At 40.0% G+C, this 14,887-nt stretch overlaps 1 protein-coding gene across 5 annotated transcripts in view; it reads left to right on the top strand.

The window, feature by feature from the left end:
- Window positions 1-14,887, top strand: part of CTNNA2 (catenin (cadherin-associated protein), alpha 2) — a 1,228,212-nt gene that overhangs the window by 387,822 nt on the left and 825,503 nt on the right. The window contains exon 1 of one of the 5 annotated variants that reach the window (XM_011968330.1): window positions 4,365-4,527. The exons of the other annotated variants lie outside the window; for them this stretch is intronic. Within the exon in view, the coding sequence (XP_011823720.1) occupies window positions 4,369-4,527 (159 nt within the window). The 5' untranslated portion in view covers window positions 4,365-4,368. Of the gene's footprint in view, window positions 1-4,364; window positions 4,528-14,887 lie in introns of those variants that run through there. 5 annotated transcript variants of the gene reach the window in all.

The following is a 14,887-nucleotide window of genomic DNA, read 5'->3' as shown; positions in this document are numbered from 1 at the left end:
TTTTTTTTTTTTGTGAGACGGAGTTTTGCTCTTGTTGCCCAGGCTGGAGTGCAGTGGCATGATCTCGGCTCACTGCAACCTCCGCCTCCCAGGTTCAAGCGATTCTTCTGCCTCAGCCTCCTGAGTAGCTGGGATTACAGGCATGCGCCACTACCCCTGGCTAATTTTGTATTTTTAGTAGAGATGGAGTTTCTCCATGTTGGTCAGGCTGGTCTTGAACTCCCAGCCTCAGGTCATCCACCCACCTTGGCCTTCCAAAGTGCTGGGATTACAGGCGTGAGTCACCATGCCCGGCCCATGCCATCTTTTTCTTGTATTTATTATTACTGGCCTGCATCATTCCACATTTGAATTGATCTTACCTTAACCTGATGCACAATTATGTATTCATCTGAATGCCTTCAGGGTAGCCTAGGAACCAGAATAAGCACTGATTTAAAAGCCAAGCACCATTTCTTTGTATATATTCTATCTTCAAGCAGTAAGTACTTTTATTGAGCATATATTGTCTTGCTTCTAAGAAAGAAACACAACAAGCAAAACCAACCAAAACATACACTTTTAAACCTGTAACCAGGAGTTCACCAACTCTTCTTACCCCATTTTGGAGGCTTGAAGTGGTCGTGATAGTAGTGGTATTAATGAATAAAGATTACCCTTTATGGGTAAGGCCCTATGTTGGGTGTTTGAATGCATCATCTCTAATTTTAACTCTCATGGCAGTCTGTGAGGCAGCTATCATTATTTTCCCTGTCATTTCACAGTTGACCAGACTGAAACACAAAGGTTGAATAAGCACTAGCTCACATATTTGGTAATAGTTGGGGTGGAGTCGAGATCTGAACCCAGGTCAATGTGACTTTGTTTATCCTTTTTCATCCTCGAGTTAATACATGTAAAGCTTTTAGAACAATACTTATATAATAAGCCTTTATATAGAAGCACTACATACATGTTAAAATTGTTATTTTCCCTGGGTCCCTTATTTGGTAATGTTAATTTCTCTTCTCTTCAGCAGGTAGTAGTGGCTTGAGGACATCAAAGGCTTTACTGTAGAAATGCTGCTCTGAGTTAGATCTATAATCAAGTACATGGGATTGAACAAGAATGTATATAAAAGGAGCAGGCAGATCTCTTGTACCCTCTCTTCACTTCCCTCTTACACATGCATGCTATTTCTTAGCGAAATATTTCAATCTTATAGAAAAAGCACTTTTCTCTACATTCCTGGGAAAGTAAGCTAATTTTATCCTGATAAACTTGCCGATCAGTTTGCTTCAGTAATCTTAAAGCTGCAGGAACATAAGACGTATTAAAATTATAGCTGATTTGAGGTTGCCTTTCCTTTGGAATCCTTAACAACGTGAAATCATTTGTATCTGCTTAAAATGAGCTTTTAGTTTAATTTACATTGAATGAAATCATCTTCTATTTATCTTAGAATAATCTCAGAATTTAGTATGAGTTTTCCATCCAGAAAGGCAGATGGTGTTTTCAAACGTGGGTCTCTCTCTCTCTCTCTCTCTCTTTCTCTCTCTCTTTCTTTCTCTCTCTCTCTCTGTCTGTCTCTTCCCTGTCTGTCTCTTCCCTGTCTCCCTCTCATGGACATCTGCTGAGCCACTCTTGGGGTGCCTGCTGTGGGCCTCAGGTTGATTAGCTCCACCTAGGAGCTCTGCACTGACACGTGTCACCCATCAGCTTTGAAGCAGTATTGCTGACCAGATGGTTGGCATCTGCATGAAGTGCCAGTGCTTCTGCCAGATGCCTGATGGTGCTGCTAAGACAGATGGAAGGAGTCCTTCCGGGCCCTCCAGAGCCCCTCGTTCTGGCAAGACCTGTCTTCTGGAATGATGTTGGTTCATTCCGAATGTTCAATCTCAACTTGAAAATATATTGGATTAGGCATGGTTCTTCAAGTAATGCACAAGCTCCACCTGCAGGGAAGGGGTGTGACTGGCCTCTCCTCCTGGGGCTGTCTGTTATGCCAATAGCCCTACCTGAGTGACCTACTCTTAGCCATGCTAGGACTCATACTGATTTAACCTGCAGGAACTGGGATCAACCATGTAGCTACCTGGGTTCATGTGCAGAATAAATCTCCCTTTTCCTTGAATAAGTGGATCTATTTCAACCGTAACTGACTTACCTATTAGTATCTTACACAAATTTGTCTAGCTCTACTTGTGGTGCGTTTCTCAATAGTTTGTTGGATTTACCTTGATGTATAATGTTCTTTCTACCTCCACTGTATAAAGTGGGGGAAAGGTGACTTTCTTCCCCCCACCACACAGGTATTTGCCAATGACTCTTTTTATTTATGAGGAGGAGGGGCAAGAGGAGGAGATGTGTGTAACCCTGTGGCAAGGATGGGACACTTGGATTGAGCTCTAGGACCATACATCTTGAAAATTCATCACTGTGCCACTAGAGTAATGAACTTTTAAGTTTCTCCCATGTTGTTGTTATATATCAAACTATTTGTTTGTGCCTAGGAAAAGACTTAAACTGGTTAGCAATACAAAATGCTTATTGTAGATGGTAGCCTCTTTAAAAAATCCAACAGTGCAATATATTTCCTTATACGCCCACATTCCCAAGTATAAAAAGCATCACTGTGAGTTTTTAAATAACTATCACACTAGCTGAGAGAATTACTTTATATTCTGATTGGCCTATAAAATGGTAAGAGGTGATTTTTATTTTTTCTTATAACTTAGGATTAATTACAAGATGCACAGACTTTCCATGCTATCATTGGCTTTATTTAAATGAGGTAGATTTTGCTTAGTGAGTAGTAATCATTACTGTAAAAATTGAATAAATTGTTTGATCTTGAGTTAAAAAATCTGTCATATTAACTGTTTGTTCTTCAAGTTTATTGAAGCTTTTATACCCCTGTGTATACTCTGCTATATGAAGCTCCATTTGTGCTTTCTCGCAGTTTTCACTCCCCAAAGTGGATATTCACACACTGATTGGTTATCAGTCTCAATCATTGTTAATTACCTCTTTGTTTCCCACTCCAGGGTCCCTTAGTGCAAATATATACCTGACTCTGGTACTGTGTCAGCCCTCATCATCAGCTTGAACCTTTTGTCTGGTCTTCACATCTAATCAGCCCTTAGATTGGTTGGTTGCGTCACACAGATGCATTTTGTACTCCCTTCCTCTCCCATCTCCTTGGTCCAGATCTCACTACTGCTCTCTCAGACTAAAACTGCATTTACCCTGTTAACTGATTTCTCTGTCCTGGTCTTCTTCCCCTCCAGTTTATTTTATGTAATATGACTAAAATAATCTTCTAAAAATAAAAATCTATTACTATAACTTCCCACCCTGCTGAAGGTACAGTCCAAACCTCTTACATGGTGTTCCAGGCATTACTGCCTTTCTCTAGCCCCCTTCCTGGTGGGGCCTTCCAGAGAACTGCAGGTCTCTGTACTCAGCACGGGGCTCCAGGCTTCAGAGCCCACAAAGTGTTCATGCTGCCTGACATCCCCTCCCCACCTTTGTTTTCCTGGTGAACACCTCTTTCTTTTTGCATCCCATTAAAATGGACAATTTCCCCCCAGTCTCCCACTAAATGAGCAAATATTTCTCCTCTCTCCATTGCCTGCATTCTTAGTCTTGTCTCTTGTGGCACTTAATTACTGTATTCTGATTATGTGTCGACATACCTGTTTACTCGTGAGACTGTGAACTCCTTGTGCCTGGATGTTCTTAGTCAACTTTGTAATCCCAGAGCCTAGTACATAATTTGACACAAGTGTGTGTTTAGTAAACATTTGTTTAATTGGTTCAGTTCTCTTCTAATTGTTCTCTATATTGGCAAACAGGTTACTAAGAGGATTAGAAGATTGGATCTTGGGTGCCTCTATGAGGTGTTCTTGTCTGATTAGCTCAATTAAGAGTACAGTGTTAATGAGGCCAAGGTCTTAACTTTCAATTCTCTGTGGAACAATTAACTTTGTACCTCAACTGTCAGTAACTTCAGTGAGTTGCATGGTAAGTTGCCTGGTATCATTGGTTCCAAGGCAAATGCGGAGAGAGGATGATTAAGCTCAAGGCAAATCCATCTCAACTATTAGACAAATGGAATTAAATATATTCCTTATTGATGTCAAAAGCATGACTTCAAACTTCAGTGTGAAATGAGCACCTTGTTTGGTACACAGCACTTATCCACATGTACTGATGTACTTGACTCAAAGGGCTCTTTGCTGCAATAGAGGTGGCAGAAATACCACCTGGTCATCAGAGTTTTGCAATTAAAACAGTAATTGTCCATTCCCAGATCTTTAGGATGGCCAGCCTCTAAGCTTCTTGTCTACCCACCTGCCTCTCCGTGTCTATCTTCCAGGTGAGACGATGCGCATCGCCTCCTCCGAGTTTGCTGATGACCCATGCTCGTCGGTAAAGCGCGGCACCATGGTGCGGGCGGCAAGGGCTTTGCTCTCCGCGGTGACACGCTTACTCATCCTGGCGGACATGGCAGATGTCATGAGACTTTTATCCCATCTGAAAATTGTACGTATGTAGAACTTATCAAAACTTTCTTTATGTGAGTGGCAATCTTGACCATGTGTATTACGTCTCTGGCCTCTACTCTAGATGTTTCATTGCTCACCAGATCACTTCGTTACCTACCCATGTGGCGCCCACCCCCAACTTTTTCGAATAATAAAATTATATTCAATAATATATTCAAAGAGTTTTGTAAGACTCACTTGAATTATTATTTTTTTTCTAAAAGCTGAGAGTTTAGATTTCTCCTTACTTCCTGGAGTGTGTAACAGTACATTCTTTAGGCTACAGAGGCTAGATGGGGAGGACCTGCCTTTGTCCTGTCTCAAGATTCAGAGCAATGTTGTTCCATGTGATAGTTCAGGTTGGGGTCAGCTCTGCTGAGTAGCTGACCACCTGTGCCCAGCTTACTGTGGATTACATGTTGAATATATTTTGCTATCTACTCTAGCCTTGCTCTCCTGTAGATATATGGAGTTTGAACCATATATTGGCAATGAAAAGGGGCCCCATCCACATTTCCCATGGCTAAAGTCAATCTGGTTTCACCAAGCCTGGCATCTAAAAATATCAGGATTGGTTCTCTGGGTGGACACATGCTTATCCCACTAACCCATAGAACACCATTATATGTGCCTTGCTTTTCATGGTTTCTTTTAATTCTTTTGTTTCCTAATAGAAGTGAAGCCCGGCTCTCATCACAAATTTTAATGGAATAGTGATTAAGGCTACCTCCCCAGTCCTTAACTACTGGTCCTTTTTCTGTTTTCCTATTTGCTGATTGGTATCTAGTTGCAACAAGGATGGTTCAACACTTTAACAAAGATGATGTAACTTAGCTGCTTGGCAATATGGCCTCTGCTTAGAGAATCCCTATACCATACCCTCATTGAAATATGATTCCTGAACAATTGGCACCAACTCTGGACTGATTGCAGGGTCCTTAGATGATGAGATGCAAGCCACATTTTCCTTTTTGGAGAACCAACCAATTGCTAGTTGGTTCCCCTACTGTCCTGGGCATTCCTGGATTATCATGTTTCCTATCAGCCAATCTTCCTGTCTTATTTTCTTTATCAGTGAAAGCAGGTTATGAGGAGGGGCCAGGGGAGACAGGAAATGAATAACGAGAGCCTGTTCTCACCTCACCATTGAGCTCAGGTTTGTTCAGTAGGAGGAATCACCAAGAAATTACTTAAATCATAACTATTCTCTGTCAAAAAACCTTGGGCAGGATCTTCTACACAAGCTGGCCCCAATAAAGTAGCCAAGATTTCCAAGTTTTATATAAATTCTGGAAAAATAGGAAAGGCCTCAAATTCCAACACCTACAGTCTGAGTTCCGAGGTCATAGACATAAAGGAAGCATATCTCTTTATGGCTTGTATACAGGTTCCTGAGGAGTAAGGGACACCAACAAACTGCGTGGAAGTTTTGTTTGTTTGTTCGTTTTGTTTTTTCTTAGGAATTTTTCAGGGAATGGGTTCTGCAAAGCCAGGAAAGGCTCTTGAAATTGGATGAGGTGAGCAGTTTGAGGAAAGACTTTACCTATTTCAGAGGCTGTTGAAAGGCAGTACAGTACTATAATTAACTATTTAGCTGCTGGAGTCAGACTAACTGGGTTTAATCTTGGTTTGGTATCACTTACCATCTGTGTGGCAACTTACCAGGTAAATCTGAGATATCTCATCTGTTAAAGTGGGGCTAATGGCAGTGCAGCCTTCAGGGTGGTGGGGAGGTTTGAATGGGGATGATTCCTATGAAGCACTTATCCCAGAGAATGGCACAAAGTGAATGTCCCGTCAATGGCAGCTGAGTAGGGAGTGTAAGATCACTGGAACCACTTGTAGGCTGCCATACTGGCTGCCGTTCCTCCAGCTCGTCTCTGTTATATGCATCTTTTCAGTTACACAAAACTTACTTCTCAAGCATGTTGGAAGAAAGGTTTTGTTGTCTTTCCCTTACAGCCTAGTTAGTCTTCAAAGGCAATATTTTAAGATAAGTCTTTCCACAGAAGGACAATCTTCCTTTACCCCAGCAAGGAAATAATAGGACTGAGCCTAAAAAAATTAACCTTCCATCTCACATGTCATTGTTTGCTGTGCTGTGGAAGGCCCTGTCAGCAACTGTCAGGGAGTGATGATGGGCTGAATATCCTTGCTGAACTGCCTACGCTCCACACTCGAAAAGAGTGATAAATCCAGGGCGATGACGCCACGTGTGGAACCAGTTGCCTCCTGCAGTCCTGCCTCTCAGCCCACCTGTTTTGACCAGTGCCGTTGGCTCATCAGATCACAGAAGCCTAATGTAATGGGGAATCAATTGCAATCTCTTCTCCACAGAGCCGAGTAAGGGAAGTTAAAAAAAAAAAAGATTTAGCACAAAATCATGGAAAGGTCAACCTGGCAATATTAAGTAGTCCTGTCAGACTGTCAGTAGTAAAATTAAAAATGATTGTAGACTAAATAACACATTTGTTCTACTTAGAGCGCAGCGTCTGTAGCAAACAGCTGTGGTGGAATGTTGCTATCTTGTGGAGCAAATGAGGAACTACAGTTCCTGGTGCTGTCAGGTGTTTTCTCTCATGAGCTCTTGCCCCTACCCACCCCCCCTCCACCCCGCCAAAAAAAAGAGAGTATGTCAGTAATTCATTGCAAACAAATGTAGCACATAGTCCTACTCAGTAGTATGTCAGTTCTTTTGCGCAGAAGCGTATCTTCTCAAGACTGATAAAGAAATGTATTGTCTGCAAGCTTCTATTTATTTGTTTTTCTGTAACGCAAGATGAAGAACATATCAAATATCTTTACGTGTTTTGATGAAGCAAGTTAGAAAACATTTACACCTTTCTCAAGGATTTTTTTAAGAAACAATGAGTTTCTTTGCCACCTGGATGGTAAAACATAGATGAGAAAGAAAAGAGTGACGGTTGCTTTCTCATAAGAGTAAAGTAGTGACTCTGGTTTTCTAGTAGGGTTCAGATTGAGTAATACCCTGTAGTGAGACTACAGCCTCCTGCTGTGTTAACTGCTACATATCTCTTTTACCTTTAAGTGTTACACAGAATATTCTACTTTTTATCTTTTTATCTTTTAGGCCATATGTCAAAGTTTTATTTGCATTCTTTCCAGATGTTAATTTTTCTCATCTCTGAGTAACTTGGAGGAACATGGAGAGAATTACCTTTTTTCGCAGCAACTTGTATTCATGTTTTTTCATTAGCAGTTCGCCAGGTTGATGAAGAATAGTCACTTAAGTAATCATGGGCAAATGTTGTTCAGCCTCTAAAAATGAGTGACGGATTAGGAGCCCTGCCAAGGTCATGTGGCTTGGCAGTGTGTAGGTCTCTGCATTTTGCTACTTGACAATTATGTTTAGAAACTTAAATGTATATGGCTACTGAGAAGTTCTTCTCAGATAACACATAGATATCTTAGTGCTCAAGTTATGCTACTTGTTTGCTACTTGTGCTATCATGCAAGTATTTGTGGTACTTTAATATTGAGTTCTCTTTGAGTATATTATATTAAAGATTCACATGACTGCAAAAGGCTTTTGCTGCTGCTGTTATTTTAAATTCAGGAGGATAGTGATAGAACAGTAGGTGACTTAGAGTTCTAGTGCCCACTTAGCACCCAAGCGAGAATTTAATGCTCCTGAGTAAAGCTAAAGTAATCATTTACATTTCAAACATCAATTAAAAATACTGAATTATAATCAATTTTATTGTTGAGGCTGCTGGCAAATGATTTCCTAGCCAGATACCTGGAATATCCTGCAATCAGTTCACATTGTCAGTGTGTTAAGTTGATATGTGGCATCCTGGAATTTTAAAGGAACGCTGCATGTCAATCAGTGATCATGAAGAGGGACATTTATTTTCCCCGGGCTCTGAACTAATGTAATCAGATTATATTGTCAATTATTAGCATGAGCGATAGCATAACACATAAACTCATCTAGATGTGTATGTCAGAGAAAACAATCACCTTCTTTCTATCCTCAGGTTAGATCCTGGGATAATGATGTTCTTCAATATTTGATAATTTCTCTCTAGAAAATGGAATAGCAAGATAGAAAATAGCAACCCTTAGCTTCTCAAGAAGTGAAGTTTCCTTAGTGGCTACCAGAGGTCAAATATATTGCTGCTGTTCTAATGTGGTGGGCGGAGGGGGGCATTGGTGAGACATGATGATCTTAACATTAACTGTCACTTTGTGAGTTTAGCATCAAATAGCCTCATGCAGCCTCAGTAGTGTATTATTTCTCAAGTCTGCTGTTTAGTCCTGAAGTTCTAATGTGGCTCTTGTGTTTGAATAACAACAGCCAATTGGTATTATAAAATAGCCTTGTCTCTCATTATAAATGCAGAAAATATGGCCCAGGTTTTTAGCATATCTTTTCTGTCATAGCTATCATGATATTAGCTTCATGCAGCTGCATTGTTCATAATTTATTTATTTATTCAATTATACGTTTAAGAACTACTTATTAGGTGCTGACCATAGGCAAAACACTGTGCCAAGATGTATTACTTCAAGGGTGAATAAGACTAGCCTCCTGCCTTCAAAACCTTACAGGCTACTGGGGAGACATTAGGACATTAGCATGGAGTGCAATGCATGTTAGGAAAGGGTGCATATTGCTGTAGTCTCACCCAGAAGGAACATATAATTATGATGCTTTCTTTCGTAAATAACAGAAAACCTAATTCTACCTAGTTTTTGAAAAGGGAATATTTTGGCTCACCAAATTAAAAGTCCAGAGGGAACAGCTTCAGGCAAAGCTTGATCAAGGTGCAAAAGCATGACAAAGACCAGGTTTTTCTTTCTTTGTCCTCCTCACTGAGGACTCTGTTCTCTGTAGCCCCTTATAGGGGGCTTCATTGTCTCAAAGCACTTGCCAACCGTTTTGAATGTTGCATGATCTTAGACTAAAGATAGCACAAAAGAGGAAATTCTCTTTCCTGATAGCTCTAAAAAAAAAAAGTTCTACAATCTTATTAGGCACAGTTGATCTCTCAGTCATGTGCATATCTCTGAGTTAATTATTTAGACCATTTCTTAGTTAACATGGTCAGGACTTCTGCTGTTTGCTCACCCCAAGCTAGAAATGGGATCAGTTTAACCATATTGTATTGCTGCACAATTTAGGATAATATGAGAAAGGATGATGTGGTTGGGAGAGGGAGGTCTCAAGATTGGGTCTCATTGAACTAAATGAGGTTTGCCTCTCCTCGAACCTATGGTTGGGCCTAGATTCAATAAGTCAGAGTCTCAAGTCCAACCTGGGGGCTGAAAGTTGGGGATAACTGGAAAGAGTTGGCCCCATCGAAGAGTTGGGGGATGAATCATTCTGTCCAGTGATGAGAACACAACCATGCAGTCATTTAAACAGGGAACATTTAAATAATTCTTAACTCTAATAGCAGTTTGTAATAACAAGGGATTAGCTAATAAGAAATGACGAGAACGCTAAAGACTATGGGAATGGCAGATATGAGGAGACGCTGCTACCCCTGGGGCTGGCATAGGGCAGTCTAGGGAGGACCCCACCCTACCAAGCCTGAGATCCAGTTGTTGTTGGAGGGTGTGGCCTTTTGTCACTTGATGACAAAGGAGTCACTAAGGTGCCACACAGTATAATGGAGCTTGCTAGAGATCTGCCCTTTGAATTGCTGAGGAAAGCTGCTCATGGAAGGGTGTCTCACTGGAGACATTCTGCTACAGAATTGCCCAGCGGGGCATACTGAGGGGAAGCTGCTGGCCGCCTGGTGCTGGAGAAGCTTCCCCTGCTGCAGGAGCCTGTTGAAGGAGCACACCAGAACCAGGAACCAAACCCTTTCCTCTGGCAGCGTCTACGCAACACTCTCCACTGACAAAGCTTAACATCAGACCAGCTGGGAAAGGAGTAATATTTCAGGGGCCCATCTATATTTGCACAGCACAAGCAGAAAAGGTAAATTTGGATTTAATAGCCTATGCAGGAAAAGAGCATGTTACTGAAGGAAATAGGGTTCTATTACCATAAGAAGGGAGATAACAGATTCAGATTAGGCAACAGATTTCAACTACAGAGAGCTTTATGAAGCAAGGAAAGAATAAAGGCATGAGATTAAGAGAGGAGTCTTGGAGTGTTTGAAACACCAGTGATTCTATTGTTGAAGCATAGTGGGCAAGGTGGGAAGAGGCAATAACAAGTTAAACAGAGAGATCCAGGCTATGGAGGGTCTTGGATAACATGATAATTAGTTTGCACTCTATGCATAGATTACGGGGAGCCATTGAGTAGTGCTAAGAATTTGATTCAGCTTAGTGATTTATAAAAGTAATTTCGGTAGCAGCATGGAGAAGGAATTAGAAGAGGGACACATAAAGAGACTATTGAAGTTATCCATGCCCGTTAATGAATGAAAAGCTGGCTAAGGCAATGGCAGTGCATATTGTGAAAAAGAGGTAGATTTTACAGATACTCAGGATATAGAGGTAGAGTGAATAGAACCTGGAGACTAATCATATGGGGCAAGGCTTTAGAAACTCACTCTTTCTGAAAAATCAATGCAGCATAGCTCAGAAATTGAGTATCGGCTCTGGAGCAAACTACCTGGGCTCAAATCCAGGCTCCTATACTTACTTGCTGTGAGACTTCTGACAGGTTATACAACTCCTCTGCTCTGATTTCAGTCTCTACTGGATAAGCATATGGAAATAAGAAAAGTATCAAATTCGAAGAGCTGTTTTTTGGGACTAAATAAGATAGATGCAAGCCATTTAGAACACTGTCTTGTATATCATAAGAACTCAGTGACACTGGGGTCTGTTTTTTGCACAAACTGAAAATAACTTCGGAAATATATAATAAACTAAATTGTACTTTGTTTAACAAGACACTTTAAACATCAGTGACGCTAGCATGTGATCGTTCTTTGCTTTTGATGAAATCATTCTTTTTTCTTCCTTTGTTGACAAGGAAAGACACAATTTAATCAAGAAGACCAACGTATCCTTATGGGGCAGAAATATAAAGTATGATAATGCTGAGACACCAATGGCCATACCAGAGTATATGATTAAAAAAGTACAGTAGTTAGATGGCGGGTCTTACATGCATTCATTCTTTCATGCATTTGGCCAACTCCTTTTCCAAGATAGAGATTTTTTAATTTCCCTGTAAAAGTAGACTCTAACAAGAGATTTACATATGATCCATTAAATAGTTTTGTCAGTGTCACTTAAAATCCAGTCAACTTAGGTATCAATAGTAAAACCCTGGAATGGGGTCAGTCTGTCCAAACAGAAATGGTAATCATAACAAAAATGATTTCTAGTAATGGAATGGCCAGCAATTTTCTACAGGGAACCGGAACACACAGTGCGGGCGGGGATGTATCAGACGACTCAGTTCCACACTATCCCATCCCCAGATGCCGACCTCATGGTAGATTCTGCATAAATACTTAATGAATAAATAAATTATAGGGCTGCTTTTTTTATATTGAAGTAAATAAGTAAAGTTTCAACCAGGAAAATTAGACACTGATTTACTAACTATCTCAAACAATATGACACAGTTCTAGACTAAATAATAGGGACAGGCTTGCTTTAGGAATGGGGGTACAGGCTATTTTGAACAGGCCTGTGAGAAGGCCAAGATTTTAAGAGTTGTAAGTCACAAGTTCTGAAAACAATTTCTTAACCCACTAAATTGGGTTTTAGTGGGTTAGTGTCTTTTCTAGAAGTGTCAGTCTTTTCAGCTTTATTCACTGGTTATAAATATTAAGGACAAAAATATATGGTTCAGCAAAGAGTTCTGGCTTTGGTGTTTATAAGCTCAGCCTGGTCAGTGGGAGAAGAATGGCTGGCTGGAATGTCCAAGATTAAGAGGGCATGTTTAACGGGAAAGGGTATGACAGCTGCCTCTGAGCGATCCCTTTATGTCAGCTCATTAGAAATCATTTCCCAATCCAGGACATAAGAGTCTTCCAAACTTCCCCCTTATCAAAGGGCTCAGCCGTTGACACCAGTGTCCTTCTTAGAGCCATCACTAGGCAGCCCACTGCCTGTAGTTTCTCTGCAGCTTTCTTTCTAGTCCTCCCAGTGCCCCTGTCATCTGCGGACTTTGCAAGAGTAAGACAGAAATTTTCATCTTCAAAATTATTAAGGCATTTTTCCCCCATGCAGCAAGTTGGTATCTCTATTTAATGAGCCCCTCATGCTTGCCGTACATTTTGCTAAGCATTTGATATTTTGCATTTATTATCTCCTTTAATTCTCACAAAACCTGTGCATAGTGTGTAGACATTATTATCCTCATTTTATTAATGAAGATGTGAGGATTGGAGAGGTGAAGTAGCTTGCCCTGGATCACAGAGCTTGCCAAGGACATCGTTGGGATTCAAATCCAGACCAATCTGATCACACAGTTGTACTTAACATTCTTCATGCTGGAGCCCACACAGGTGTATCTTGGTTAAAGTGTCCCCTGCTCTTCTTCTGTATCTTCTGCTCTTTGTTCAACTGGTAGTCTTTAACTCCTCCATGAACAGTTAATGTTTGAGAGCAAGGTATTTGTTTGGCCCATAGGAGTCAATTTTCTTTCTCTAGCTGCCCGGAAAGAACAAAAGATCCTTGACTGTTCAAAATCCTTGACTGTTCAAAAATAAAGACTTAATTTTTATATTAATTTTGAATTGTCGATAGTGTCTGTTCACTAAACTTGTTTTTTCTTCTTTTTCTATGTCCCTTCAATATTCTATCTATCACCTATCAATCATCTATCTAATCTGTCTATCTTATCCATCCATCTGTCTATCCATCCATCCATCCATCCATCCATCCATCCATCTCCATCTCTCATCTGTCTACTAGCAGTGTGTGCCCATATTCCAGACTTTGGTTCCATTTCCTTTATTTCTATGGGACCTTGGACAGATTCTGCCCTCATGATTCTTTATGAGAACTTTTAGACTTCTTAGATCCTTCTGGATTCAAACTCTGCATCTAACTAAGTTTCCCTTTACACGGAAAGACCCATTCTTGCTTGGTGTTTCTTTGGAGAAATATTTTATTGAATTATAAGAACAAATTAAAACTGGCATCTAGATTCTTCAGAGAAAACCACTGAGAAAATAAGTTATGTGTAACACCGTAAAATAAATATTCCAAATTGGTCTGATTAACAGCCGATAAGAAGCCTGTTTTATATATATTAGAAAACAAATCCAGAATTTAGCTCCCTCTGAGATAATTATTTTGCTCTTCCCTGAAACCAGTTTTTATGTCCCGAGAAGAGATTTACATCTCAAATAAGCAGCAGGAACAAATTAGCTGCCAAGAACTGTCCTTTCAATGATGCTGTTGATAGCCAAGTTAAGATGATTATAAATCTATTAGAATGTGCAACACCATTGATTTTGGTGTTTCAAAGATTTGAGGTACGAGATTCTCATTAAACTATAAAAATGTTTTAAAAGTGCCTTTCCATACCATAAAATATAATTTGACTTGAGTGCCTAAAAAACCGAACACATGACAGTTCTTTTTTCAACTGTACTTCCTTTTTCACATGAGCACTATTAGAGCCTAATAGGAATTGAGAATGACTAACATTGAGGAGTTACATCATCATTTCATATTTTTATAATTATAAAAAAAAGAAGATGCATGCTTTCCATAGAAATTGAGAATGGAAACTTAAATTTCCCAATCCAGCACATAAGCATTATGTGGCATCTAGATTAACCTCCCTCTCAACCCCCGCCACCAGTATCATTCCAAATTACTTCCTTTGCTTGCTACCACTCTTTCCTTACTAAAAGGAGTTAGCCTATTTGGTAAATTGAATGGTATTACATGTCTCTGGGACAAAAGACTTGATGATATTCATTATTACTGGCTTAGATACATATTCTTTTCCTTTGCTTAGTGCACTTGATAAGGAAGTGAAATTAGCCACCTTTGTGATTGTGTCAAGCCTCAATTAAGTTCAGATTTGAGTTAATATAATCTATGGCTATTTTCAGCCATTGTAGTTGTCATTTGTGTTTCAGAATTGTCAAACAATGCACTGTCTGTATAATGCCCTTTAATTTGCCCAAAATTAAGCAAGAGTCTATCTGAATGCTGCCCAAGTATTTCCTGCATTTCTCATTCCTCTTTCTTTCAAAGCTGCCTTAGCGCTCCATTCCTCTCTCAGGAAATGGAACTAGTTGGGGGCCTCTATCAGATTCCCTTCATGTTTAAGAACAGTTGATTTTCCAAAAACATGTCTGTCTTGTGCTTTATTCACTCAGGACCGTGTTCTTGGCTATTTCCACTGATGAAATTATTTCTATAAAGATGCTATCTGACTGACAGGGACTTAG

Source organism: Mandrillus leucophaeus, unplaced genomic scaffold, assembly GCF_000951045.1.
Source record: "Mandrillus leucophaeus isolate KB7577 unplaced genomic scaffold, Mleu.le_1.0 Scaffold84, whole genome shotgun sequence".
NCBI classification, from domain to species: Eukaryota; Metazoa; Chordata; class Mammalia; order Primates; family Cercopithecidae; genus Mandrillus; species Mandrillus leucophaeus.
Note: the sequence above shows the minus strand (reverse complement) of the source record. Positions and strands in the feature narration are given on the sequence as shown.